Here is a 25,936-nt window from a genome sequence, read left to right on the forward strand (position 1 = left end):
TCTCTACATGAAGACTCACATATCAGAAATCAAGACAGTTAGGAACTGTACCACCTAGGAAACAGCTCCCTGCAACATGGGTGCACGATAGGAGACAATATCATAGACAGAGCTGCATTGAAAAAAGGATGACCAGCAGGTCAAGGGGGGAGACTGGCCTGCTCCACAACACCCTGCTGAGGCCTCCTCACCTGCAGTACTGTGTCCAGTTCTGGGATCCCCAATACAACGACATGGAGTGAGCACCTCTCTTGTGAAGACAGGGTGACAGAGTTGAGGTTTTTCATCCTGGAGAAGCCTACAGGAAGACCTTCCAGTACCTGAAGAGGGCCTACAGGAAAGCAGAAGTGGGGTTTTTTACAAGGACATGTAGTGATAGGATGAGGGGGAAAGGTTTTAAACCGAAACAGGGTAGATTTAGATGTGATATTAGGAAGAAATTCATTAGTGTGGTTAGTGAGACATTGGCACAGGTTGTCCAGGATGCCCCCTCCCTGGAAGTGTTCAAGGCCAGGCTGGATGAAGCTTTGAGCAACCTGGTCTAGCAGAAGGTGTCCCCAACCATGGTAGAGGTTTTGGAACTATCTCGATCATCCTTAAGGTTCCTCAAAACCCAAACTATTCCATGATTCTATCAGTAACTCCCAACACCCAGGGCACCACGAGTACGGACCCCCATTTCGCGGGTGGCCCTGCAAGAGGCACCGGCGCGAAACCGTATCAGAGGATCCGGCAAGCCCGGTGAGCATCCAACCACCCCTCCAACGCCGTGCGCGGTGCCCCCTCCCCACCTCTGGCGGGCGGAGGCGGTGCTTGCGGCGCGGGGCGGTACCGGCGCAGCCCCGGCCCCGGGTGCCGCTCCAGCGGCGGCCCGGCGGCCCCGGCCTGGCAGCGGCAGAGCTGCGCGGCGAGCGGCTGGGTGCCGGGGACCCGCCGGCCGCCATGGGGACCAACGCGCCGCCGCGCCGGGAGCCGCTCGCCCGCGGCCCCCACGTAAGTCAGCGGTTTCGCTCGCCGCCGGCGGGGTCCCGGGGGGAGGGCCCGGCGGTGCGGGCGGGGGCCGCCTGCGGGCGAGCCCGGCTTGCGGGGGCGTGCGGGGGCGTGCGGGGCCGCCCTTTGTCAGCGCTTTCCCCTGGGCGGGCAGCGGCCCGGGTGGCGGGCAGCGGCCGGTCTGGCCGCACCCTTGGCGGGGGAGGCGGCGTTGGGCCGGGGCAGCCCCGCGGGGAGAGCCGGTACCGGCGTGCGGGGAGCGCCGGGAGGACGCAACCCTGCCCGCTTGGCGAGGATGTGGCGGCAGGTGACAACGCGGGACACGTATCTGTACTCCGCTTCTCCATCTTCCGACTTCTGGGGTTGCAGCCGTGCCGGCTGCTGTGCTGGGCGTTGAGAAGTTCTTCGGAGAAGGGTGCTATATGGTTGCCCGTCGGTGCCCGTTGTCGCCGGATTCTCTTCATTGTCAAGTTGCTAGCAAGCTGTGGGGCGCTGATGACCTTCCCGAAGCTAGCGCTCCATGTCATTGTGACTTCCTTGCCTGTTATTTGGAAGATGAGAGTTTAGGTTTGGACTTACCCTCGTGGGGTATTATCTGGAGTAATACGTGGGGGTTTTAGGATTGTTAATCAGCAGAGGGTTAGGATTATTAATCAGTTCTCTTTTACTGATGTAGCAGTGGTAATGAGGAATGGTCCTACCATGCCAAGTGCTGTACAGACAGTGGGAAGAAAGGCATGGACCCCCAAAGGATTCACATCCAAGGAGAACATGGAAGGGAGATGGGGAAGAGACATGAATGGAAGCAGGGTAACAAGGGGGCTTGAGCTCTCTGTGTGGTAATTCTTTTAGGTTTTCTCGGAAGGCATTCAGCTAACAAGTGAAGTGAAAGCAGCATTAAGGAAAGGCAGTGGAGAAGGAAGGACAGCAAGTTCAGAAAAGTTGGGAAGGTAGCACTGGAGAGAGGGCTAAAGAGCCAGCCACGCCTGCAGGGGGTAAGGGCTTGGCCCCTTAGCCAGCAATCCTTGTGCAGGAAATATTTCTGCTGATGCTGTAGCCCTAGGCTGTTCACTTTGCCACCTGTAGAGCAGGTTTTGTGGCTGCCTCTCAAGGTGTTTTGTGCTACCAGGGGATATGGCTCTCTGCACACTGGAAGTGTGTGGGAAAGGCCTTGGAGGACATGTCTGCCAAAGTACAAGACAAAAGGTGTGTGCCTGTTGTGCATAGGCAGCCATTTGAATCTTAATGTCTTACCACATCAGCTGGAAACTATCTTTCTCTGAAGTGTTCCCTTATGTATCTTGATTTCCTCTTTCCTCCCAGCCAGTTCTGACTTCAGGTTTGGCTCCAGGTCTCCCTGAGATCTGGAGGTGTTGAGAAATATCATCGCCTTGGATATTTGTCAGTGAAGGCCACCATCTAGGACCCAAATTTAGGCTTTAATGAATGGATTTCCAACAAGCACTGAAAATATGTCTGTTGTCTTTATTTTTAAGTAAGAACTTAATTTACAACATATCTGCCCTTTTGCATCAGTGTTTCCCTATAGTGCCTGAAGCTTAAATGTGACACCATTGTGTCAGTACATCAGATGCTAAATAGTAAACCAACATAGGGACAAAAGTGAGAATTAACAAAGCTCCCCATTCATATTAAGGAAATCAAGGGCACTGATGAAGCTGTAAAACGTTTGCATGTCCCACAGGGCTTTTAACTAGAATGTTAATACACAAAAACTCAGTGGACTTTTTCTAAAGCACTCTTTTACCTGAAGATTTCTCACTTCTGCTGCTTTGCTCCTTTAGCATATCACACTTAACAAGTCTACCTGCAGCCTGGAAAACTTTAGCTAGTAGAAACATTGCAGCCCACACTAGAGGAAGTAATTAAGGAAAGGAGTCAATACTGTGTTGCTCAGGGAAAGGGGAATTTCATGGGAATTTTATAAAACTGTGAGTAGGGTAGAGACAAAGATCTCTGTAAGGCTTTCTACAAACCAGCATTATTTCGTGTGGTAGAAGGAAATCTAGAAGGAAATAATGGTGATTTTCACGTTACGGATTTATCTTTGAAAATACATAATGACCTTTTGAAAATCCTGTTCAAATTGAATGCTTTTTCTTACTATTTCATTGTAAAAGATGAAGATGCCTTATAGAATTTTGTATGAGAAAATACAGGCACGAGAGCACTGTATGCAATGTTTGTATTTCATATATGCCTTTAAGAGATACACAAGGAAGTTTCAGAACTCAAAGGAAAAGTAAGAGAGAAAGCCTCACAACATGGAGCCTTAGTAGACAAATGGCAGAGATGCTCTGTCCAAGTTTCTAATAAATACTGCCACAGGAGCCAGGCCAGTCAGAAAATCACCTGTAATGGCATAAATCTTAGTAACTTCCTGCATTCTGGTACATAGAGGATGCTAATCTCTCAATTTTTACAGTTTTCACTGGAAGGACTCAGCTCAGCCTATGGACATATGTTGAAGTTAGAACATCTATCAGGGCAGTTGCCCTTCCTGTGATATTTGGGAATGTTTTAGCAGTTGCTTTTATTTCTTTGTAACTATGGACCACCTTTAACTAAAACATCTAGTTCTAAATCAAATCTTTAATAAAAAACATAGATAGAAAATCTATCTAGTGATAATAAAATCCTGATAAAATGAGACTATCCTAACTGTGATAGGAGTAAGGTATGAAAAGCAGTCTCCTTTCAGGGAGAAACCTTCAAGGAGATATCCATCTGAAATCTCTGCAAAGCATTGGAAAGAGTGCTGACAAACTCAGTAGGATTTTTTTCAGTTCATTCAATCTCTAACAACTTAAGCAGTAACAGCTGAATCAGACACTCTTCATGTGACTTTTTTTTTCCCCAGATAAGTACCAAAAGAAGAAAGCAAAGAGGTAAATGGCCATTTAACATGGGAGGAGGGGGCGTTACTTTCCTAAATGTCATCTTGAACTCCACAGATTTGGTCTTTGTCATTTACAAGGTCCTGGCTTCCTGTCTAACTAAAGCACATCTGTGGCAGGTTTGTTGGTTGAAAGCTTTCTACATACCCTTTAGAGATAATAGCTCTTTTAAAGTTATGTGCTTATTTTTACTTTTTCTTGACTCTTGTTTCCTCTTTAGAAAAACAAAACCATTTCTGCAGATTTGCTGGTAATGAAAATAAACACCCCAAACAAAAGACACTCCAAACAAAAAATCAGACATCTTATGCTTGAGCCAGAATTCATAACAAAGACATATTTTTATGTAGTGCCTGATATGAAAACCATTGTGCTTTTTACTGGCATTTAAGCTTCTGCAGGCTTCTTGAAATAAAAAAATCTGAAATTGTTTCAGGAAATTGTAATAGTCTAGAATTGAAGATTGCAAATCACATGGTTAAACAAGACATTTCAATAACTCAGCTAATGATACCTTGTGTGTTACAAGCTTCCAAGACAGAAGGTTGTGCCCTTGATGAACAGCTACAGATTTGCACATTTTATATTCTCTGTGTCTCAAAATTTCCCATTTTTCTTCAAAACTGTAAACTGACTATACACTTTGTACAGCAACTGTCTTTGCAGTATTTTCTTCTTTCATCACATTTTTGTCTTAAAGCAGTTAATAGCTGAAGGTCCACATCCTACACACAAAACAGATTCTTTTTATTATGAAAAAATGTGGAAATAGAAATACATGTTTACTATCATCATCCTTTAGTCCTTACATTAGATCTCTGCTTAACAGATTTCTTTTGTAATTATATAGTATCATGAGTACCCCCTAATACTAGGAATTAGCAATGAAGATGTAATATTTCAAATATTTGTCAGCCAACAGTAACATTGGAAACATAGCTGCACACAATTAGGATGCCACAGAACCTCAGGAGGGATAAGAACGGTGTAAAAAAGAAGGTGGACAAGAAGAGCAAATAGGAACCTCTATGCCAGTTCGCAGTACATGAGGTATTTAATATTAGTGACAAGTGGCCAGACTGTGATGCAGTATGTCTCCTTACACACATTTAAACACATTTAAACACATTTAACTTTGTTTTCAATACTGTCAATTTTAAGTAGAAAAATCAGGCAGTCTTTTCACTAGATGATAATTTCTGAGTCCTCCTTTTCATTTTTTCCCAGCATCTGGTCTGTTGAACTTCCTGCTCCAAGACAGCACAGCTCTCAAATCTTTTTTAGAGCTCACAAGCCTCCACAGACCCACATGCACCCACATTCTCTTCTCAGGACAGGCAACAAAATTCACCTTTAGTTTATTTTGCACTTAGTGAAAGGAAGAGGGCTACATGGTGCAGAGCAGAACACAAGATTAGAACTACTGCATGGTCATTCATGGTAATTCTGGTATCTTCCACCTGTAAAATTGTGATAAGCAGAAAGGAAGCTGAAACAATGTAGGTTTAGTTGCCACTGAAAGATGGATAGAGAACTAAGCTCTGTCCTGCAAACTTGCCTCTTTAAAGAAGTATTAAAAACTTTTTACTGTGATGGAAGCCCCAAATGACCAGAACTGGGAAGGCTTAACAGAACATGTTTCTGGTCTTTCACATACAAGAGCCATTTGAATCCAGATAACCTGGCTGTTTCTTCTGCATGGTTTCCTTGACCAAGTATGCAGAGCAAAACAACACTCCCACCTGTAGCTGAGGTAGAAACTGGGATCTGGGATTTGTCAGACCTATCTACTGTTCTTACCTAGTGATGACAACTTCCTATCAAGTTGATTCCTTGCTGGCTTTTGCCCAGATACTCTGAGTATGTACAGCAGCTCTATTCATTCCTGTTTGAATGTACCCCAAGTTGTTTTAAGTAAACCATGTTGTCTGCAAATCGAGGGACTCAAATACACAGCACAGGTATGAGCAGACAGCAGGTGGAAGAATTCCATCACAAGAATCACCCCAGCCTATCCTGCCATAATTGTTCAAGAACAACTGGTTTGAAGGCAGCTTTGGGTATGTTTAACTGTGTCATATTCCCCAGTGGGTATTAGATGTATGTCAACAATCACCAATAAGAGTCAGATTAACTCCAGCAGTACTGATCAGGTGTGAAGCCTCAGAAGAAACAATCTATTCCCTTAAAGAGTTTTTAATCCAAGTAAAGAAAACAGACCCTTTTGAAGGATTAGGCAGATCACACAAACAGAGTGAATCACATGATGAATGCAAAAAGTGGGTCAGTTCCACTATTTTATTTTTGGAGAGAGGGATTGGGAAAGAAGAGTTTAGTGGGGCTTTTCAGATAGAACTAAGATAAAGGCTCAAGTTGTTAAACACTGAACAAAGTGAATAAAGTCCTCTTGAGGTTACCAGCACTCTTTCCAGCACTTTGTAGGCATTTCAAATATATACTGCCTCACCTCCCTATCCCCAGCCAAGGAATCCCAACCGATTTACCCCAAATACAGATTGCCTTTCATACCATGCCTCTGTTGAATCCTGCAACTTTAACTGTTACTGGAAACTTTAATCAAATTTTTTAGGGTATAGGCACATGCACATCTATCATAATACACAAGGCATCAGCATATGCCATCTTTCCAATAAGAAAGAAGAGGCTTGTAACCTCTTATAAAACACTGGCAGCTCTGAAGAAAATCCTGATTTTTTTAATTTTAGCTAAATTCTTGTTATTCAGTGAGATTCACAGCTCTGCTTATTGTTGCAAACCTGGGGTTTTGATGGACCAAATTTTAACACAGAATCATAGAATCATTTCTGTTGGAAAGGACACTTAAGAGCATCAAGTCCATTGTTAACCCAGCACTACTGAACCATGTCCCTAAGTCTATATGTCTTTTAAATACCTCCAGGAATGGTGACTCAACCACTTCCCTGGGCAGCCAGCTCCAATGCTTGATAACCCTCTCAGTGAAGAAATTTGACCTAATATCCATCTAAATCTTTCCTGGCACAACTTGAGGCTGTTTCCTCTCTTCCTATCTCTTGTTACGTGGGACAAGAGACCAGATTTCCCATGTCGCTACAAATTCCTACCTCCTTTTCTCCAGATTAAACAATGCCAGATACCTCAGCTGCTCCTTGTAAGACAGCTCCCTTCACCAGCTTTGTTGCTCTTCTTCAGAGATACGTGCTCTTTGAGATAGGTAACCAATTTTCACAGTTTTGTATTTCCTCTCCCTTGTTTGGGAATTCTGTGCCTAGCAATCCTATCTACATGCAGGTCCTCCTTTTGGTTTATCATAAGACACTGAGCAAAGATGTGAGAAGTCTCTGGTAAAAGACTAAATCTCCCAATTTCCCAGTGTATGTTATTATCTTGTCTTCCATCTCTTCCCTTTCTCTGAAACATCAGGTACAGGCTGTATGCTTAATTAAGCTTGTATCAAGCTTAATGTAATGCTGGTCTATCTAACACTACCATGGTTGCTTACAATTACTATTAACTGCACAGCTCACCTGGTAGTTTTAACTGAGAAGAACAAACAGGAATATGCAGGAAGGTAATAACGTTCTGCTGTCTGTATTGTGTATCTGCTTATATTCTCCTATCATGTAGTGTGTATTCCTTGGGCTTTTTCTGTAAGGGATATTCACAGTTAAATGCACTTGCAGCAGTGGAGCACTGCTGTGCCAGACTAAGTCTGGCTATGTCAGAAGGACCTGCTCTTCTGAAAGCCCTTACTTTTAAAATTCAAGCTGCTCTCAAGTATGTAATTGACATGGACAGCTGCTTCTAGTTGATTTTGAAAATCTTGGTCTAAAGTTTTTACTTTGTTACACTCTGCATCTAGTTTTGACATATATAAAAGGGATGTAAATGAACAGTTAGAGAAAGAAGAAGATAATGCTCGACCTCAGGTAGATGTTGATTTGGAAAGACACATTCCTTTGCTTTCAGAAGGGTAGAAGTAAAACCGTGAATTGCCCCAGTGAAGAAGATCAGAGTGATGCTGACTCAATCCACTCCCTGGGCACACTTATAAATCCCTTGTCAGACCTTCCACCTCTTTCAGATGTGCATCAAAGAGATCTTTGAACAAACTATAAACCAAACCAGATGATCATGGGCTTTTTGGTCAGATCTTAAGTAGCATGACCTCTAGAAAGAAGTGAGCTTCTCATCTCCAGCATTTCCCAAGGCTTTGTGTGTTAATGTCCCTTTTTAGTGCCTGCAGGGCTGTTAGCATTTTTGCAGCTTTTTTGATGAGAAGGACAATGAACTAATGTGAGGCTCTACTTCTCTAATGAGCCCAGTATTCCCTCAAGGTTTGGTACGGAGAGGAGACCCTCTTCATAGTGTCATCAGGGATTTTGAAAAGCAAAAGGTAAGGCTGACTACAGCAGGCACATTGTGGACTGAAGTTTCTCCTCCTATGTCAGCTTTCTGGATAGCCCTTGTCTCTCTGCTGGAGTGACTTGAGTTAGCGCTTGCTTGGTAACAGAAGATAGGTTTTATCTTATTTATGTAATATATGACATCTGCAAGGGAGAAATAACCAAAAAAAGAATAAACTTTCCCCATTCACATGCAGTTTGTTATATAAGATGATGAAACACCATTAGAACATCAAGAGATGCAATAATGGTGTTGGAAGAACAGCTCTCATGCTGTTGCTTCTAGCTCTGTAAGTGCAAGTATAATTCTGAATTTCTAAACATAGACACACTTTCATATACTTATGCTCAAATATGATTCAAGATCTTTCTCAGCATTTTTTTTTCAGTGAAACCAGCTGTAGATATACTGGTGAGCCTGTAATCTGAAAGCATTTACAGGAGACAGTTCAAACTTATTTATGGCACTTCCAGAATGCACATAGTTTTTTAAGCAATTGTGCAATATACACAAATAATATCTAGTGATGCAGGGAACAATGAAAACAACTTAAGTGGGACATGAGTGAAACGTAACGTGGCTTCTAGTTGCTATTCCTGCCTCTAGTCAGTATTTAAGAGACCCTGTAATTTGAGAAGTGGGCGTGCTCCAGTATTCTCAAAACACTGAGGTTGAGGAGGTGTGACTCAGAAGACCACAGCTGTCTGAGGACTTTCTGAACATCACCGTGAGATGTTCTTCTGTTTCTCTTGGGAAAGTCAATTTGGAATTTAAAATTCCAAGTCAAGTCCTAAAATTGTTTTTAGTCTTTAAATTAAATTTCCACAAATCCCACTGTAAAATTATTTTTTGTTGTTGTTGAATACTTCAGGTTTTGTTCCTTAAAGTCTTTCTTAGCACATATTTGTAACTGCTAGAATATTCAATTTTTTCTCCCTAGTAAAGGGCAGGAATGCAACCACTCCATTCCTTGCATCTATTTTCTTCTAGGTGTGTCAAATGGAGGAGTCATTTTTAGGTCTCATTTTTCTAGGAAGTAGAGGGTGAAAGCAAATGGGAGTTGAGAAACCTCAGGTATTTTATGGATAAACAATCAATCTGGACTGAAAAACTGTGTCAAGAGTACGTGTATAAAACAGCTGAATGTGGCACAAGCTTGATCAGATGGACTGCCCTACCACATTATACTGTCAGGTTTCAGCCACACAAATACGAGTTCAGAGAGAGGAAAATGAGCCAAGAATTCTCATTTTAATAGGATTGTACAGCACTAGCTACCAAAATGTTTTCTTTAGGTGATTCCGTAGCAAAATGTTATGGGCATAGGTTGCTGTTGTGACATATGGTGCCTAAACTATTGAACCAGGATCCGAATTACACTGATCTCCCTAGTAACAGACCACTTTGGCCCCAAAACACACCCAGTGTGAGAAAACAAAACCCATCTCTTTTACAATCAACTGAAACACATAGATGAGGAGCAATACTTGCCAGCTGGTTTAACAGCTTTCTTGATTGCATCACATGCCAATGAAGCCAACAGGATTTAAGGAAATGCAGGTATTCTTGGCTGAATTAACACGTCAGTCATATAATTCTGCAGCACACCCACACATTCTTCATGAGACACAGGCAAGTGCTCTAACTAAAGGGCTACAATTCCTCACAACCTTTAAGTTCAAGCAACCTGCTCATTCTTTCATGCATTGCTGTGAGCTGTTTCTGTCCTTACTTTGCATCTCCTAAAGGCAAGCTCACAGTTATCAGACAGCCTGGGGACTGAGTGGTTGGAGAGCAGCCAGATAGAGAGGGACCTGGGAGTCTGGATTGACAGGAAGCTGAACATGAGCCAGCAGTGTGCCCAGGTGGCCAAGAAGGCCAATGGCATCCTGGCCTGTATCAGGAACAGCGTGGCCAGCAGGTCCAAGGAAGTGATTCTGCCCCTGTACTCAGCGCTGGTGAGGCCACACCTTGAGTCCTGTGTCCAGTTCTGGGCCCCTCAGTTTAGGAAGGAGACTGAGGTCCTGGAGCAGGTCCAAGGGAGGGCAACCAGGCTGGTGAAGGGACTCAAGCACAGATCCTATGAGGAGAGGCTGAGGGAGCTGGGGCTGTTCAGCCTGGAGAAGAGGAGGCTCAGAGGAGACCTCATCACTCTCTACAACTCCCTGAAAGGAGGCTGTAGCCAGGTGGGGGTTGGTCTCATCTCAGCAAGACAAGAGGGCACGTTGTGCCAGGGGAGGTTTAGGTTGGACATTAGAAAGAATTTCTTTACTGAGAGGGTGATCAGACATTGGAATGGGCTGCCCCGGGAAGTGGTGGATTCTCCGTCCCTGGAGATATTTAAAAAGAGACTGGATGTGGCACTCAGTGCCATGGTCTGGTAACTGCAGCGATAGTGGATCAAGGGTTGGACTTGATGATCTCTGAGGTCCCTTCCAACCCAGCCAATTCTATGATTCTATGATGGCCATCTCCACTGTAGCTGTAAGATAATTCAGCAGTTTTTGATGCATTTTTCAGATGTACATTGCATCAGTTATTCCATTCTTCCCCTCTGATCTGCTCTGGTGGAACCCCCACCTGAAGTACTGTGTCGAGTTTTGGGGCCCCAGCATAAGAAGGACATGAAGGAAGAGCAAGATCGTAGGAAGGCCAGGAAGATGAACTGAGGGCTGGAGCACCCTTTCCTGTGAAGACAGGGTGAGAGGGTTGGGGTTGTTCAGCTTGGAGAAGGCTCCAGGGAGATGTTATAGCACCTTCCAGTACCTGAAGTGGGGCCACGGGAAAGCTGGAGTGGGACATTTTACAAGGGCATGTAGTGGTAAAATGAGGGGGAATAATTTTGATCTGAAACAGGGTAGATTTAGATGTGATATTAGGAAGAAAATCTTTCCACTGTAGTTAGTGAGACATTGGCACAGGTTGTCCAGGGAAGCTGTGGCTGCCCCATCCCTGGAAGTGTTCAAGGCCAGGTTGATTGGAGCTCTGAGCAACCTGGTGTCGCAGCTCAATGCTATGGGGGCAAACCAGCCAGTGACCACCTCCAGGGTCAGCCCCACCATCAGCCCTTCGCCGGAGAAACGTCGCCGCTGCTCAGGGCTCCAGCCCCTTCTCTCCGAAGACATCCGAGGCAGCACCTGCGCGGTGCCAGGCCGCAGGGCTGCGGGGGAGGTAGCGGCGGGGGTCCCGCCGGTGCCTCCGGCGGGACCCACCGCCCCACAGAGGAGGTGGGCGGAGCGGGGCCGCTCGACTTGGGCGGGGCCTCGCTGCTGGGCCGGCCTTGGGTGCACTTGGCTCTATCGCTGCCGCTGTGGATTTGGCGCGGGGTGAGGTGACCGCGGGGCGAGGTGACCGCGGAGCGAGGTGACCGCGGAGCGGGGCCGCGCCGGCCCGGCCTAACGGAATCCGGAGAGAGTAGGGTCGCTTAGGTCATGCGGCGGCCGGGGAATGGCACACGCACCGGCGAGCGGCAGGAGGGAAGGCGGGGGCGGGAGGGACAGCTCCGCAGAGCCGCCGGTTGCCGCGCCCCTGCGTTCGGCCGTCAGCGGGCGGGAAGTGCCGTGGCGGGGGCGGAGACGCATGCGCCTGGGGCACCCCCGGCGCGGTGGGTGAGGGGCGAGTGGAGCGGTATGGGGCTGCGGAGAGAGTGGCCTCGTCAGGGCCTCTGTGCGTGATCGTGCCTCGGGGAGGTGCGGGTCTCTGTTGTTCCTGCCGAGGGGAAGGTGCGCATGGGGCTTTTGGGGAGGAATAACGAAAGAGGCGGTGTGGAGTTGTACGCACCGCGTAGAAAGGAGGGAGGGAGGGAAGGGAGAACAGAGGAAAGAAGGGGAGGGAGCGAGGGAGGGTTTCTCCACAGAAAGGCACCCGTGCAGTTGCGTGGGGTGGATGTGTTCAGGGAGTGGCTCTGGCATACTTGGGTTTGACGGGCCCGTAGAGGTAACGGTCACAGAATGATAGCATCACGGAATGGTGGGGGTTGGAAAGGACCTCTGGAGATCATCTGGTGTACACACACACACACACACACACACACACATATACACACACCAGGCGGCACAGGATCGAGTCCAAGCAGATTTTGAATGTTATCAGAGAAGGAGACTCCACAGCCTCTCTCTGCAGCCTGTTCCAGGGCTCTGTTACTCTCAAAGAAAGAGTTTTCCTCATGTTCAGGTGGAACTTACTGTGTTTGTGCCCATTGCCCTTTGCCCTTTCTCTGTGCACCACTGAAAAGTCTGAGTCCGTCCTCTTGACACCTGTCATATAGATACTTCTAAGCTTTGATAAAAATCCCAGGTCAGTCTTCACTTCTTCATTCTAAGCAGACTTGGGTCTCTCAGCCTTTCCTCACAAAAGAGATACTTCACTCCCCTATTCATCATATTCATAGCCCTCCACCAGACTCTCCAGTAGTTCCTTGTCTTTCTTGTACTGGGGAGTCCGGATGTGGATGAGGAAGCAGAGATCCCGCACATGGGTATGCACACACAAGTATGTTGCATAGCAGAAGGGTTTTCAATGCAGAGATGGGTTCTAGTGAATATTGAGGTGTACAGCAGGAGCGATGCTTTGGAAGCATGGAAAGGAGGTGGAGAAGGGCAGACCCTGCACTGGGATAATAATGTATCTATGTACTTGAGGGCTTCAAGGGGGTGATCCCATATGCAGGAGGAAGGGGTCAGTGAAGAGATGATCCTGTTTGTGGAGGGACATGGGAGTTTCTCACCTCTGCATAAGGCAATATGTGCACAGGGTTTTGAGTCCCTCGCTGCAAGAAGGACTCTGAGATGCTGAGGCAAGTCTGAAGAAGAGCAGGGAAGCTCATGAAGGGTCTAGAGCACAAGCCCTGAGAGGAGCAGCAGAGTAAATTGGTGGTGTTTAGTCTGAAGCAAAAGGCTGAGGGCAAACCTTGTCACTCTCTAGAACTACCTGAAAGTAAGGAGTGGTGAGGTGGGTGTTGGTGTCTTCTACCAAGCAACAAGAAAAAAACCAAGAGGAAATGGCCTCAAGTTGTACTAGGGAAGATTTAGGTGGGATATTAGGAAAAATTTATTCACCTAAAGTGTTGTCAGGCACTGGAAGTGGCTACCCAGGGATGTGGCAGAGTCACCATCCCTGGAAGTATTTAAAAGACATGTAGATGTGGTGGTACTTGGAGAGCTGGTTTATGGTGAACTTGCCAGTGTGCGAAATTAGTTGTTGAACCTGAAGATCTTAAAGGTCTTTTCCAAACCAAAATGATGGTATTATGATGTAAGAAACAAACATGATAGGATGACAGAATGCCTTCTCTGCTTGCAGAGGTGTGTTCACGGGGGTTATTTCTGGTAGTCTTTCATGGACCACTTTTATTTCTTCTCCTTTCTGCTGAAGCTTAGTTCCCAACAAGGTGGAAGAGATAGACCTTGGAACAGAAAGGTCCCAGGTTAGACAAGACTGTAGATCAAACTCAATATATTGTCAAATGCCTATAAACTTAAGAGGCAGTTGTTGGTAACTAATTATTTAAAATAATTTTAATTAACAAGTCTGGAAAGAGATGATTAGCCTGCAAAGTCTGTTAATACTAAAATCATAGTGGCAACAAACTTAAAATTATATGGCGCAGACATTACAGCTCTGCTTGAAGGAGTGTGCTAATAGTGGTTGAAGGAACTTTGCTGTTCTTGAAAGTGAATGCTATTTGAAAACACTGTATTATTTTTGCATTTGGAGGCTCAGAATAGGTCAGAGTCATGATAGGATTTTGTCTGTTTTTAAACTGTCATGTAGAAATACATTTCATATCTCTTTAGAAATGATCCTCCAATTTAACCTGAAAAACAATAAATTGATTTAGTGTTTTTAGGTCTATGTACCTTACACTGGATTATTATCAGTCCTTTTGCAAGACTTAATATTTTGTTTCTTCAGGAAAACACATTGAAACTGGCAGCAGTACAAAAACTGTGTCTACACCAGGGTTTGCAACCTCCTGAAACTTGTGCTAGAGAGCTTAAGGAAATACTAAAAATAATTATGCTTTGGGGCTTCCCAAAACCTTATGTTAACAGAAGAGTAAGTGTACAAATAGCATGAATTGCTTTTGACTCTGGTCAGTTCACATGTTTGTGATATATCTCCACATCTACTTCCAAAATTATTTCAAGAGACTATTATTGCAGCCAATAGAAACTGTAGTTAAATGTGATCTATGGGGCCAGAAAGATGTGTGATCTAGCAATGGATTATGTCAGTATGGTGAACCATGAGATTTAATTTTTTTAGAACTTAAAGGGCTTAGTACTTGAGGACATTGGATTTTCTGGATTTTGCTTCAGGAGTTCTAGAATTTTATGGATTGAGGAGGACAGAAAACTGCTTTTTAAAAGCCTACTTTATATAAATGAAAATATTTCTACTTTGTCAGAGGGGAAGTGGTGGTTATAGCTCAGGCAGGTAACTTGGAGTTTAATCTGCTACTAAACAAGCTGTGAAATTGCATTAGAGAAAACATCTTGTTGCAGTAACTGTTGATGTTGCTTGTAAAAACACTGTCTGTAGAATCCCCATTGTCAGCCAAGTTGCCTGATGATAATCATAATCTTTATTTGTCTACTGATCTCTAAAAGTTGTTGTCTAACAACACAACATTTAGGTTAGACACAAGGAGGAAGTTCTTTCCTGTGCAACTGGTGAGACACTGGACAGCCTGCCCAGAGGAGTCTGCCCCCTTCCTTGGAGTGTTCAAGGCCAGACAGGGTGGGGCTTTGAGCATCCTGGTCTGGTGGTGACCCTGCCCATAACAGGGTGTTGGAAGTAAATGATCCTTAAGGTCCTTCCAATCCAAACATTCTCTGATTCTTTCATTGTATTATTGAACATCATTAGGTGTTTGGGCTTGAAGTCAATATTTAACTCGCTTTACCACCCCAGAGTGTGATCAGCAGAAACTGACCTGAGCAAAAACTTTCTCTTTTCTTTCAAAGAATCTGTCAGTGGATTTACCTGTTAGCAGTTTGTTCCATTATGTGGCTTTGGAAGATGAGATTTTTTTATTTCATTTACTAAGACATCAGTAATTTTCCCACTTACTCAGAAGTTTCCATCTGAACAGGGAGAAGTCACTTTACTGTTTAATTAGTTGAACTTCATAAGACTTAGATTTTGTTCTTATATAGTTTTTCAATATCATGTATAGAAGCAGCAAATTAAGTGAATTGTAACTAAAAAAATTATAAAAAAATCTGTCCTTTTCTAAAATCTTTTCATGATAGATACAGTGAGGTATCAGTTGTGTTACCAACAGATGAGTCAGTAGTGTCCGTGTTTCTAGGCTGCACTTGTGTATGCTGATCATGAACTGTACGATTTACTTCCTATAATGATTATTATTAATGCTTTTTTGTTCTCCCATGTTATTTCAGGAAGTGTATTTCAAGAACCTCTCAAAACAGAAACAAAAGCAAGTCATGGAGAAGAATGGAAACAACCACAAACTTCGTGTTTGTGTTGCTACGTGCAACCGTGCTGATTATTCAAAATTAGCTCCCATTATGTTTGGTATTAAGGCAGAACCAGAGTTCTTTGAGCTTGATGTCGTAGTGCTTGGTTCCCACCTGATTGATGATTATGGGTAAGGTAAATTTTTATATTTCTGTCAGCTGTTGGTTTTTGACATTAGCAATACCATGATGAATATTAGGTAACAAAATCCTTGTTATTGCAAATACACACAACAAAATTTAAAAACACTTTTTTCAGATTTTATTTAGTTTTGCAGTTCCTTCTGAGGCTGCATATTTCTGGGGTTTGTGTAAAAGCTCTATTTGACCAGGATCATGGACTTTATGGAGAAAAAAACTCGATTCATTCAGATTTCCCTAAGAATATGACTGTAGAATGAAAATGTACTACAATTTTTCATTTTCCAAGAGCAAAAGTAATCTTCAGCCATTTTAAGTTTCAGCTCTTCTGCTTTGCATAATTTTTGGAGAAAGTACTTCTGTATTCCATATCCCAGGGGAGTACTGTTAGTTCTTACTTCCAGGATTGAGGAAGAAGGAAAGAGTGGTTACCCCTTTCTGATGAAATGAGTAACTGCTAGGTATATTAGGTATGGTTTGGCAGGAGAGATTAGAGTCCCCTCTATAACACCCTATAATTAAGCAGTCAGATCACCTGCCTGGGAGGATGGAATTTCTTAGTCCATATCTCTTCCTCTGGAAGGTCTTCCCACATGCTAGGTAAATATTCTCCTGTTTGCTGGGGAAAGGAGCAGCATGCATATTCTTGCTGGGTGTGTGCGTGCTTGTTGGTTGGTTGGTTTTACTCAGGCTGCATTTACCAGATTGTACCCAGTAAGTGGAATACATAGGAGAATGTTTAGTTTCCAAGTCAAAATCAGACTTTAGCACAAGGCTTGCAGTGTATCAGCATTGTTCAGTTTTAAGAAATACTATGTATATCTTGAAATAAATATACTTTTTGGGCTTTGCAACAAGAAATTATGGGATTTTGTAAGTTAAATTGTGAGGATTTTGTATTACCTGAAACTGCTGACAGGAAATTCCACACTCCTGCCCACTCTGAGTATAGTGCCCTGTTCCTTACTTTGCATGGGACAGTGTTTCCATCTAATAACATGGCAAGTTGAATTCAACACTACAAAACTAACCTGAGTTCAACAACCAGACAGAAAAAATTAATGAAACTTCTTGCCAAGTTAGCATGTTGAATTGCATCCTGTCTAATTGGAGAAATAAAGTAATCCCATTTAATTTGCTGGAAATTAGAAACATGACCAATTTTTCTACAGTCCTGAGCCCTTTGCTGTCTGCAAGACTTGTGCAAGGTTATCAAAATTCTACTTTGACAGTTCCAAATGTTTCGTTCCTGTCTCTCTGATCTAGACGATTTGTAAGCACAAAGCAACAGAGATTTTATTCTGACAAATGCTGTTGCTGTTAGTTGCTTTGTGTTAAGTATTCTTAAACCCAGGTATTTTGAGACCTAGCCCTGCACTGTTTAATCTGGGGAGCCTAGAGAATCCATGGGTCCTCAACACATGTGTTCCCAATCCACTTGAGTAGGGTAATCAACAGAAGCAGAATTCAAATTGTAGTGATGCTGTGAAATGTTTCTTACTGAAACGTTTGGATGATAGAAAAAGAAATAAAACTCAAAAAATCCAGTCTGGTTTGTTCCCTAGGTTTTGACCTTTCAGAAGGGAAAGAATACAAAAGAGAATGAAGTTTTCTGAGATAAATGCACATAGCAGGGAGAAAAGCAGGTCTTACGCTACGAAAGTCAGAGCTGCTTAACTCGGTCACATAAAAGTTGAAAAAAAGCAAGTTACCCGACAAGTTTCTTATAGGAAGATAAGCTCTGTGTTCCAGCAGTAAGCAGAACTTACTTCTGCTTAGATAGGGTTAGATATCTGGTAGATAGGGTTTTCATTAGTTATGCAAAATGGAGATTGCTCCTTTACTTGAGCTGGAGCACTTTTCAGTGTTTACACTCTTTGCCAGTCTTTGCAGATCATGAGATTTTAATTTGCAGAATGCGAGTAGTAGAGTGGATTTAACAAAAACTAAATCTTATTTAGATCAGTTTTAAAATGTAATATTTTTATTAAAATCATTAATGTGTCAGATGGGCTAAGGACAAAATTGGAAAACTTTTTTGTTTTTTTCTCTTATTTCATCCTGCATATGCAGACTACTTAAGTCAGGTTTAGTGAACATGGAAGACAGATAATATTGTACAGATGTATGATCTTTCCTATATCAAAGATGTAACTGTAAACAAAAACAACTCTCAATATTCAAGAACTGTTTTAAATTTCTTATTATGAAGCTAGTAGTTCATGTGGAAAAGCTTTTTTCTTTAGTGGCAAAGCCTTCTTCCTTTGGACTGAAAGCCTGTTTGTGCAGTGATTTTTTTTACGCCTGTAAGTATAAAAGATGATGCTACTCAAATACAGCATCTGAAAAATGGATGTTACCTTCATGATGTCTATCTTGAACATAAAAACTTCAGCTTTGCATCGTATCTGTTGTATTTACACAGCTGTCCAGTAAGGTCAATATATTTCAGAGGAGTCAGCATACCTTTTGTGAAAGGAAATCATGCCATACATACTTTCCAAAAGGCTCTGCAAACACACAAACAAAGAGTTTGAATCTGATGGTTTCCAGAATATTTTCAGAAAGCCTTCTTATTAAGGCTGTCTGTTAAAACTTCATGCTTGAAATATGAGGAAGATCTTCATGTACATGAGAACATTCTGTTAAAATCGTAAAAACTACTTTCCTCAATTAAAGAGATGTGATTAACAGGCCTTTGTTCAGACCCAGTATGACTGTTCTAATATGCAGCTACTTTGTCAAGCTGTGTTGCTGAGAACCAGGTTGTTATTTACTCCTTCCCTTTTTGTCTTACCTTCCTTCAGTAACACCTATCGCATGATTGAACAAGATGACTTTGACATTCACACAAGACTGCACACCATTGTGAGAGGGGAGGATGAGGCAGCTATGGTGGAGTCAGTGGGCCTTGCACTAGTCAAGTTACCAGATGTCCTGAACCGCCTGAAACCTGACATAATGATTGTTCACGGGGACAGATTTGATGCTTTGGCCCTGGCCACGTCTGCAGCCCTGATGAATATTCGCATTCTTCACATTGAGGGTGGGGAAGTCAGTGGGACCATTGATGACTCCATCAGACACGCCATAACCAAGCTGGCCCATTACCACGTGTGCTGCACGAGGAGTGCAGAGCAGCATCTGATAGCCATGTGTGAAGATCACGACCGCATCCTTTTAGCAGGCTGTCCCTCATATGACAAGCTTCTCTCTGCCAAAAACAAGGACTACATGAGTGTTATACGCATGTGGCTAGGTGAGCAGCCCGCTTTTTATGCTTTTTGAATGACTATCATCACTAGGCAAATTTGGTAATTAGGTTATCAGCCTGTGGTATCTGTTAACCAGTGGTTCTGAGAAAAGTGCAGGAAAGGAACAGATGGACTTGTCGCTAGTAAGTAAAAAGTTTGCTTAACTGGAGGTGATTATGAAGCATAAACCTGCTTCTTCTACTTGAAAAATAATATATTTGGTAATAGTATCTGGTATTTTCTTTCTTTCTAAATTTGCTTTTGATCAGTGTTCAAGCCTGTATTGCTTGAAAGCTACAAATCTCTCCTGGTAAACACACCTGGTCCTTTTGCCAAAACAAAAAAAATAACCACATAAATGGATAACTTCTCTGAGCTAAGCATTTAAAAACAGAACTGTCTTATACCAACAGTTATTGTGGTGTAAAGGATGTATTTAAATAGAATCAGAGAGAATTAGGTCTCATCTAAAAAAAAAAAAATCAAAGGGAATTTATATTTTGAGCATTCTTTTGAGGAATGCACTGTGGTAGGGCAGTGCACGGCAAAGACTTTTGATGTTTCATATTCATATACTTACCAGTAATTCCTGTAAACAATGGAGTTTGTGATTGCTTTTTAACTCTCACACAGCAGTCTACTGTGTGGCACATTAACCTGTGTGTTAGGATTTAGGTACCAGTGTCTAAAGTTAGAGCATTTGCTTAGAGATGCAAATAATAAGCTAGATCCTTCTAGTACTCTTATTACTCTAACACTGAAATTTTTGTACTAAATAATCCCATTCAGTGATTTTACTGTTAAGGCTTTCACATTGGTAGCTCCAAAAATATGTCCTCCCTTGTTCTTAACTGTCTTATGCCAATAAAAAAACTTTTCTTGGGTTCTATTTGGACAGGTGAAGATGTCAAAACCAGAGATTATATAGTTGCTCTGCAGCATCCTGTAACCACAGATATTAAACATTCCATAAAGATGTTTGAGCTGACACTAGATGCGCTCATCTCCTTCAACAAGAGAACACTTGTTCTATTTCCTAATGTGGATGCAGGTGAGTAAAATTCCTTCATGACAGAGGAACATATACAGGTTGTCGTTAACGCATACTTTGGTTCTTATTGAGAGTTTCTATCCCAGAACATCCAGCCAGATGGAAACTGTTAGATGGTCTCAGCATCTGGGGTGCATCTGCTGCAGCTGTGTGTTCATATTGCTGGAGGACATTTCAGCTTTTTAGTGCAGAGAGGAAGATGAGGGGAAGCCATATGACATGTAGAAGCAATATGAGTGGATTTTGGGATCAAATTGTCTGGCTTACATGCCCGGCTTTGCAACTTACACTGTGAGGATCAAAAGAGATCCCAAACATCTCAGAGCTGGCAATTCAGTGTAAGCTCCTTTGCATGTTTGGACTTTTGGTTTAACAGTAGAACTTGAATCATTTATTCTACCTGTTGTTTTTCTGTAGGAAGCAAAGAGATGGTTCGGGTGATGAGGAAGAAGGGCATTGAACATCATCCCAATTTTCGGGCAGTAAAGCATGTCCCATTTGACCAGTTCATTCAGCTAGTTGCTCATGCTGGCTGTATGATTGGTAACAGCAGCTGTGGTGTCAGAGAGGTGGGTGCTTTTGGCACACCTGTAATCAACCTGGGGACACGTCAGACAGGAAGAGAAACAGGTACACGTTTCCTTATGGTTCTGAGGCTTTTTTGTTCCCCAGGATAAAGTCAAATGCTTGACAGAGATCATCTTGTAATGTCAGTGAAACATAACTTTTGACACATGTTAAAGCCTCAGTGGCTCTTTCTGTACCACATTAGTGCTGCTTGTGTGTTTTATGTAAGATAATGAGGCTTTTGTCTATGTACAAGTTAAAATTTTATCTCCAATTGCAGTGGATTCCATTTAGGAGAATAAGCAACTAATTATTTTCCTTTATAGCTAGTTTAATTTTCAACCTGTATTCAAATTTCACTTAAAATGTATAAACTCTTTGCCACTTGAGGAAGCAACTGTATTGTGGTGTTTCACAGATATGCAAATATGACACAAATAGCCATTTACCCCACTTTGATCTGTGCATTTTACAATTATGAATAGTTTTGTGTTGAAGGCTAACATTCTACTCTCCAGTGTTTTGTAATGCATGGTATCTTATCATAGGAGTCACCACTTCTTTATTGGGAGCCAGGGCATGCACATAACTGATAGTGATGTCCATCTAGCTGAAATCTGTCTTGCTTAGAAGAAGAAAAAAAAAATTTCTTCATTTTTAAGCAGTTCTAATCCTCTACTGTATTTCAAGGAGCTAACCTCTCATCTCATGTTAACTTATGTCATCTAGGTGAAAATGTTCTTCATGTTCGTGATGCTGATACACAGGATAAGATTCTGCATGCTTTGCAGCTACAGTTTGGTAAACAGTATCCATGGTAAGTACATTAACTTTGCTTCATTGCAGGGTGTATTAAAGTAAAGTAAAGTAAAGTAAAGTAAAAGGCATTTTATTCCTGAGGTGGTTCATCATATTTGACTGGAGTGCTTTTAATGCATTAATCTGAGGTTACAAATTATTTTTCATTTCACATTCGGAGTCATAGTACAATGTCTGGTATGCAGATTAGCATTCATAGAGCAAAATGTTGCTTGTGATGTTTTGATATAACATGTAATTTAACAGCCAACAGAAAATCAAGAGGAAGAAATTGTAAATTTGTATATTTGATATTAAGAGAACTTGTTCCATAGGAGCAGCATGGGGGAGAACATCCTATCTGTCTACTTCTGACTTGTGCCTGAAGAACACACTATTTCATAGGTGGATTGACCTCAGGAACAATATGTAGAGAGTCTGGAGTGCAAGCTTCCAGGGGAGCTGCAGGATTATAGCCAAATGCTTTTTGTTATTCTTCAGCCATACAGCATTTGATCCTCTTTTCTTCAATAAATAAGTTTTTCTAAAACTTCAAAAGACAATATTTGTCTAATTAAGGACAAAAATCAAAAGCATATTTCCTGAGAACTTCAGTAGGGTATTAAAACTGAATTCTCTAAAAACAAATGTCTAACAACAGACAGATTTTAAAACTAGACTTAGATACTGCAAACTGTCATGGAAGTACATCTAGTCTGGATGTATAGCAAATACATAAAATTCCTGTAATTTGAGAGCTTTATTATGTGCTCCTTCCATTGGAGTAATTTTGGGGTTCTGGGCATCATTAGCTTCCCAGTTTTCTACATTCTATATTCCATTTTCTAAAACAGAGCTAATGCCCAACTTGCACAATCTGTTGTTTCATCTTCAAACTACTGACACTGTCTACCATATATCATGACCAACTCAACTAGTAAACTACTAGAGTTAACTACTACTAATTAACTACTAGTTAACTACTACAGTTAACTACTGTAAACTACAGTATTATAGGAAACATAATTTTGGAATGACACAGTGTTACAGCTTTCTGTCATTTAAAGAACTTTATATATTGCAATGTTATTTCCAATTAAATTGATTTTTTTTCTTTTCATATTACAGTTCAAAAATATATGGAGATGGTAATGCTGTTCCAAGGATTTTGAAGTTCCTCAAATCTATTGACCTCAAAGAGCCACTGCAAAAGAAATTCTGTTTTCCTCCTGTTAAAGATAATATCTCTCAAGACATTGACCATATTTTGGAGACCCAAAGCGCTCTGGCTGTGGATCTAGGTGGAACAAATCTCCGAGTAGCAATTGTCAGTATGAAGGTAAATACTCTGTTGTGCTTTTAGATACTCTGCAAACTCCTTTGGGTTTTGTGGTTTTGTTCCTACAGTGGCTTATGTTGCCAAAGAGCTCCAAAAGAAAGCATCTGAGGGGTAAAGTAGATTTTCCATCATTATTTGCACCTCTCATACAAAAGTCTTTACAAATTGCCTTTGGGTTTGCTATTCTAAGGCTGCTGTTAAACCAGCAAAGTCCACTGCTGCCACATGATCCTACATGCTCCCTCTCTATGGGAAGTTATATGGACCTCAAAGACCAGGGCAACTTTCAGAGGTGTTGGTTGCCTTAAAAGGTGACTCAGTTCACCCTGTAGAATTTTATATGTGAAGCAAAAAAGGGAAAGGGTCTAAGAACAGTCTTTTATCTCTCCGCTGCTTTACACAGCCATGTAATGGACACACAGAACCATTCTGAGCAACAGGTAGCATATAGCAAAGCAGTTTACTGAGGGAGATTTGTGGATACAGTGTTTTGCATCTCTTCTGCCAAAAGAAGTCTGCTTACAGACAGTAATCAAAAATCTATCTTCCTGGAGAGAAGCATAATCAGTATGACAGTCCTGAGCCTCAGCTGTTAAAGCATTCAGTGCAATGCATCACATCAGAGGTGTAGGCCAATGAGAAAGACAATGGGGAGAAAACCAGTAATTATTACAGACATGGAAAACAGAGAAAAATTGAAGAAACTAGAATTATTTACAAGAGGAAACTGACTACGGGGCTGAAGGGGGAGTATTCATATATTCATATAGAATCCTCTTTCCTGTAGAGAAAAATTGGATTCACTTGTACATGCACAAGTAGTGAAGTATTAAGAGAAGGGAAAATTATTTTACAGTTTGTCTCATTATCCAGCATAGCTGTCAGTGGAAGAGAAGGCTACGTTAGATAGTCTAGAAAGGTTTGCTTTTTCCAGAATAGTGGGATTTGGTTTTAATGGTCTCTTTGAACAACCAGAATTATAATTTGTTCATCTGGTATTGGAAAAAAGTGGTGGATTTGAGTTGCATGATAATCTTCTAAAATTCCTGTTAGGGTTTTTATTTTGTTTTTTGATTGCTTTTTTTTTTTTAAATTGTGTTGATTGTGTTTAATACCATCATCAGAGTAAACAGAATTTGATATATACAGTAAAATTCATGGAGACTTTAAAGACTGAGTTTTAAGTCTAAAGTGCTTCTCTTCCAGTAAAAGTAAGCCATTTGAAATACTGTGTGATTTCATTAAGTCTTCATGCTTAGAAGTTCCTCAACCCACTTGTCTGGTAGTGGCAAAACAGGAAGCTTTCCTTTGCCTGTGTCATAGGACTAGTAAGTATGCATTGCTTTCATAGATCTGCCAGTAATAGACAACATGTTTCAAGTCTTTGAAAGCTTACTTAGAAAGGTGAAATTTAGTACTTCGCAAACATATCAAAAAATGAAGTTTCAAATAACAGCAAGGGAGGCAACCAAATTGGCATCGGTATCAGTTGGCTGCCAGATCACTTGCAAAGGCACCAAATAGTCAAACAGGTAAATACACCAAAGATCATCAGCTGATTGTACAGATCAATGAAAAAACCACAGATTTTTAATATAAATTCGCGAGCTTCAAGTTTTTTGGATAAAACATTACTTGTCAATTGTGTAAAAATATTTGAAGTAGTTCTTAATGCAGGTTAGTAAATGGTAGTATAGTTAGGACTGAAGAATTTAACTCGTTTAGATATCACTCTTCCTGCATGGGAGAGAAGGAAAATTCTGAACTTTGCAGCTCTTCAAAGATGTGAATAAAGCTCATGTTGAGAAGTCTTTGGTTTTTATTCTCAGCAGTATTGGACAATTGCTCCTACCATTACACTGCTTCTTCCAGACAAGTATTCACTTTGATATAGTTACCCAGAAAGAAGAGTTTCCCCCAGAAAAGATGAAGTCCTATGTAAATTGACCTGATATCATAGAATCATAGAATGTTTTGCAAGGGACCTTAGAAATCATCTTGTTCCAACCCCTGTGCATGGGCAGGGACACCAGGTTGCTCAAAGCCCCATCCAACCTGGCCTTGAACACTTCCAGGGATGGGCAGCCACAGCTTCCTTGAGAAACCTGTGCCAATGTCTCACCACTCTCACAGGGAAGAACTTTTTCCTCATGTCCAGCATAAACCTCCCCTCTGCAAGTTTTGAACCATTGCCCCTTGTCCTCTCACCACACACCCAGGTAAAAAGCCCTACCACAGCTTTCTTGTAGGCCTCCTTCAGATATTGGAAGATTGTTATAAGGTCACCTTAGAGCTTTCTCTTCTCCACTCCTCATCCTGTCTTCACAGAGGAGGTGCTCCAGCCCTCTGATTTTAGTGGCTCTCCTCTGAATACATTCAAGGAGCTCTGTGTCCTTCTTATGTTGGGGTTCTCACATGGTTCAGAATTTCTGCATGCATTTAAAAGGAGATACCTGGCAGAAGGTTTTAGCTAATTAAAGTATAATTTTTTAGAGGAAAAATTGGCACCACATGTTCTGCCAGCACTTTCATTATAAAATATACACAACACATGAAAGCATTTGAAAGGAAAGAATTGAAAGTGCGGTTTTCACAAAGAAAATAACTGAATTTTCAACAGCTCATTTCAAAAGCTGTTGTGTCTTCTAATGTTTTCTGCAGCATTCTCTTCCTAAATAATTTGTCTCTGATTCCACTCCCACTCTAAACCAAAAGAGGAAACTAAACATTATAAAAAATCCACAAACCCTCTTGCTGATCTGATGCTAAAATGGTGGGATCCAGTAATCGAACTATTCTTCATTTGGAATTTTCTAAGTCATTTTGGCAGCAATGACTCAGACATGTTGCATGTAGACTGTCTTTGTTATTCCTTTTTGCTTAGTGCTATTAATACACCACCCACCAGTAAAGTACTAGGGATTTAATATGGAGAAAAACATCCCTAAGCAGCATATCTGCTGCGGTTTCCTGGCCTAATCCTGCAA

The 25,936-nt window shown here is 41.9% G+C and overlaps 1 protein-coding gene across 7 annotated transcripts in view; it reads left to right on the top strand.

Annotated features, from left to right (window-relative positions):
• Positions 1-828: 828 nt before the first annotated feature.
• Positions 829-25,936, top strand: part of GNE (glucosamine (UDP-N-acetyl)-2-epimerase/N-acetylmannosamine kinase) — a 33,029-nt gene continuing 7,921 nt past the window's right edge. The window contains exons 1-7 of one of the 7 annotated variants that reach the window (XM_071731698.1): positions 829-993; positions 15,722-15,930; positions 18,748-19,199; positions 20,093-20,245; positions 20,663-20,875; positions 21,542-21,629; positions 22,739-22,949. In XM_071731698.1, the coding sequence (XP_071587799.1) occupies positions 943-993; positions 15,722-15,930; positions 18,748-19,199; positions 20,093-20,245; positions 20,663-20,875; positions 21,542-21,629; positions 22,739-22,949 (1,377 nt within the window). In that variant the 5' untranslated portion in view covers positions 829-942. Of the gene's footprint in view, positions 994-11,589; positions 12,038-15,721; positions 15,931-18,747; positions 19,200-20,092; positions 20,246-20,662; positions 20,876-21,541; positions 21,630-22,738; positions 22,950-25,936 lie in introns of those variants that run through there. The other 6 variants (XM_071731694.1, XM_071731696.1, XM_071731692.1 and 3 more) reach the window with 6 other exon arrangements.

Source organism: Heliangelus exortis, chromosome Z (assembly GCF_036169615.1).
Source record: "Heliangelus exortis chromosome Z, bHelExo1.hap1, whole genome shotgun sequence".
In the NCBI taxonomy this organism is placed as follows: Eukaryota; Metazoa; Chordata; class Aves; order Apodiformes; family Trochilidae; genus Heliangelus; species Heliangelus exortis.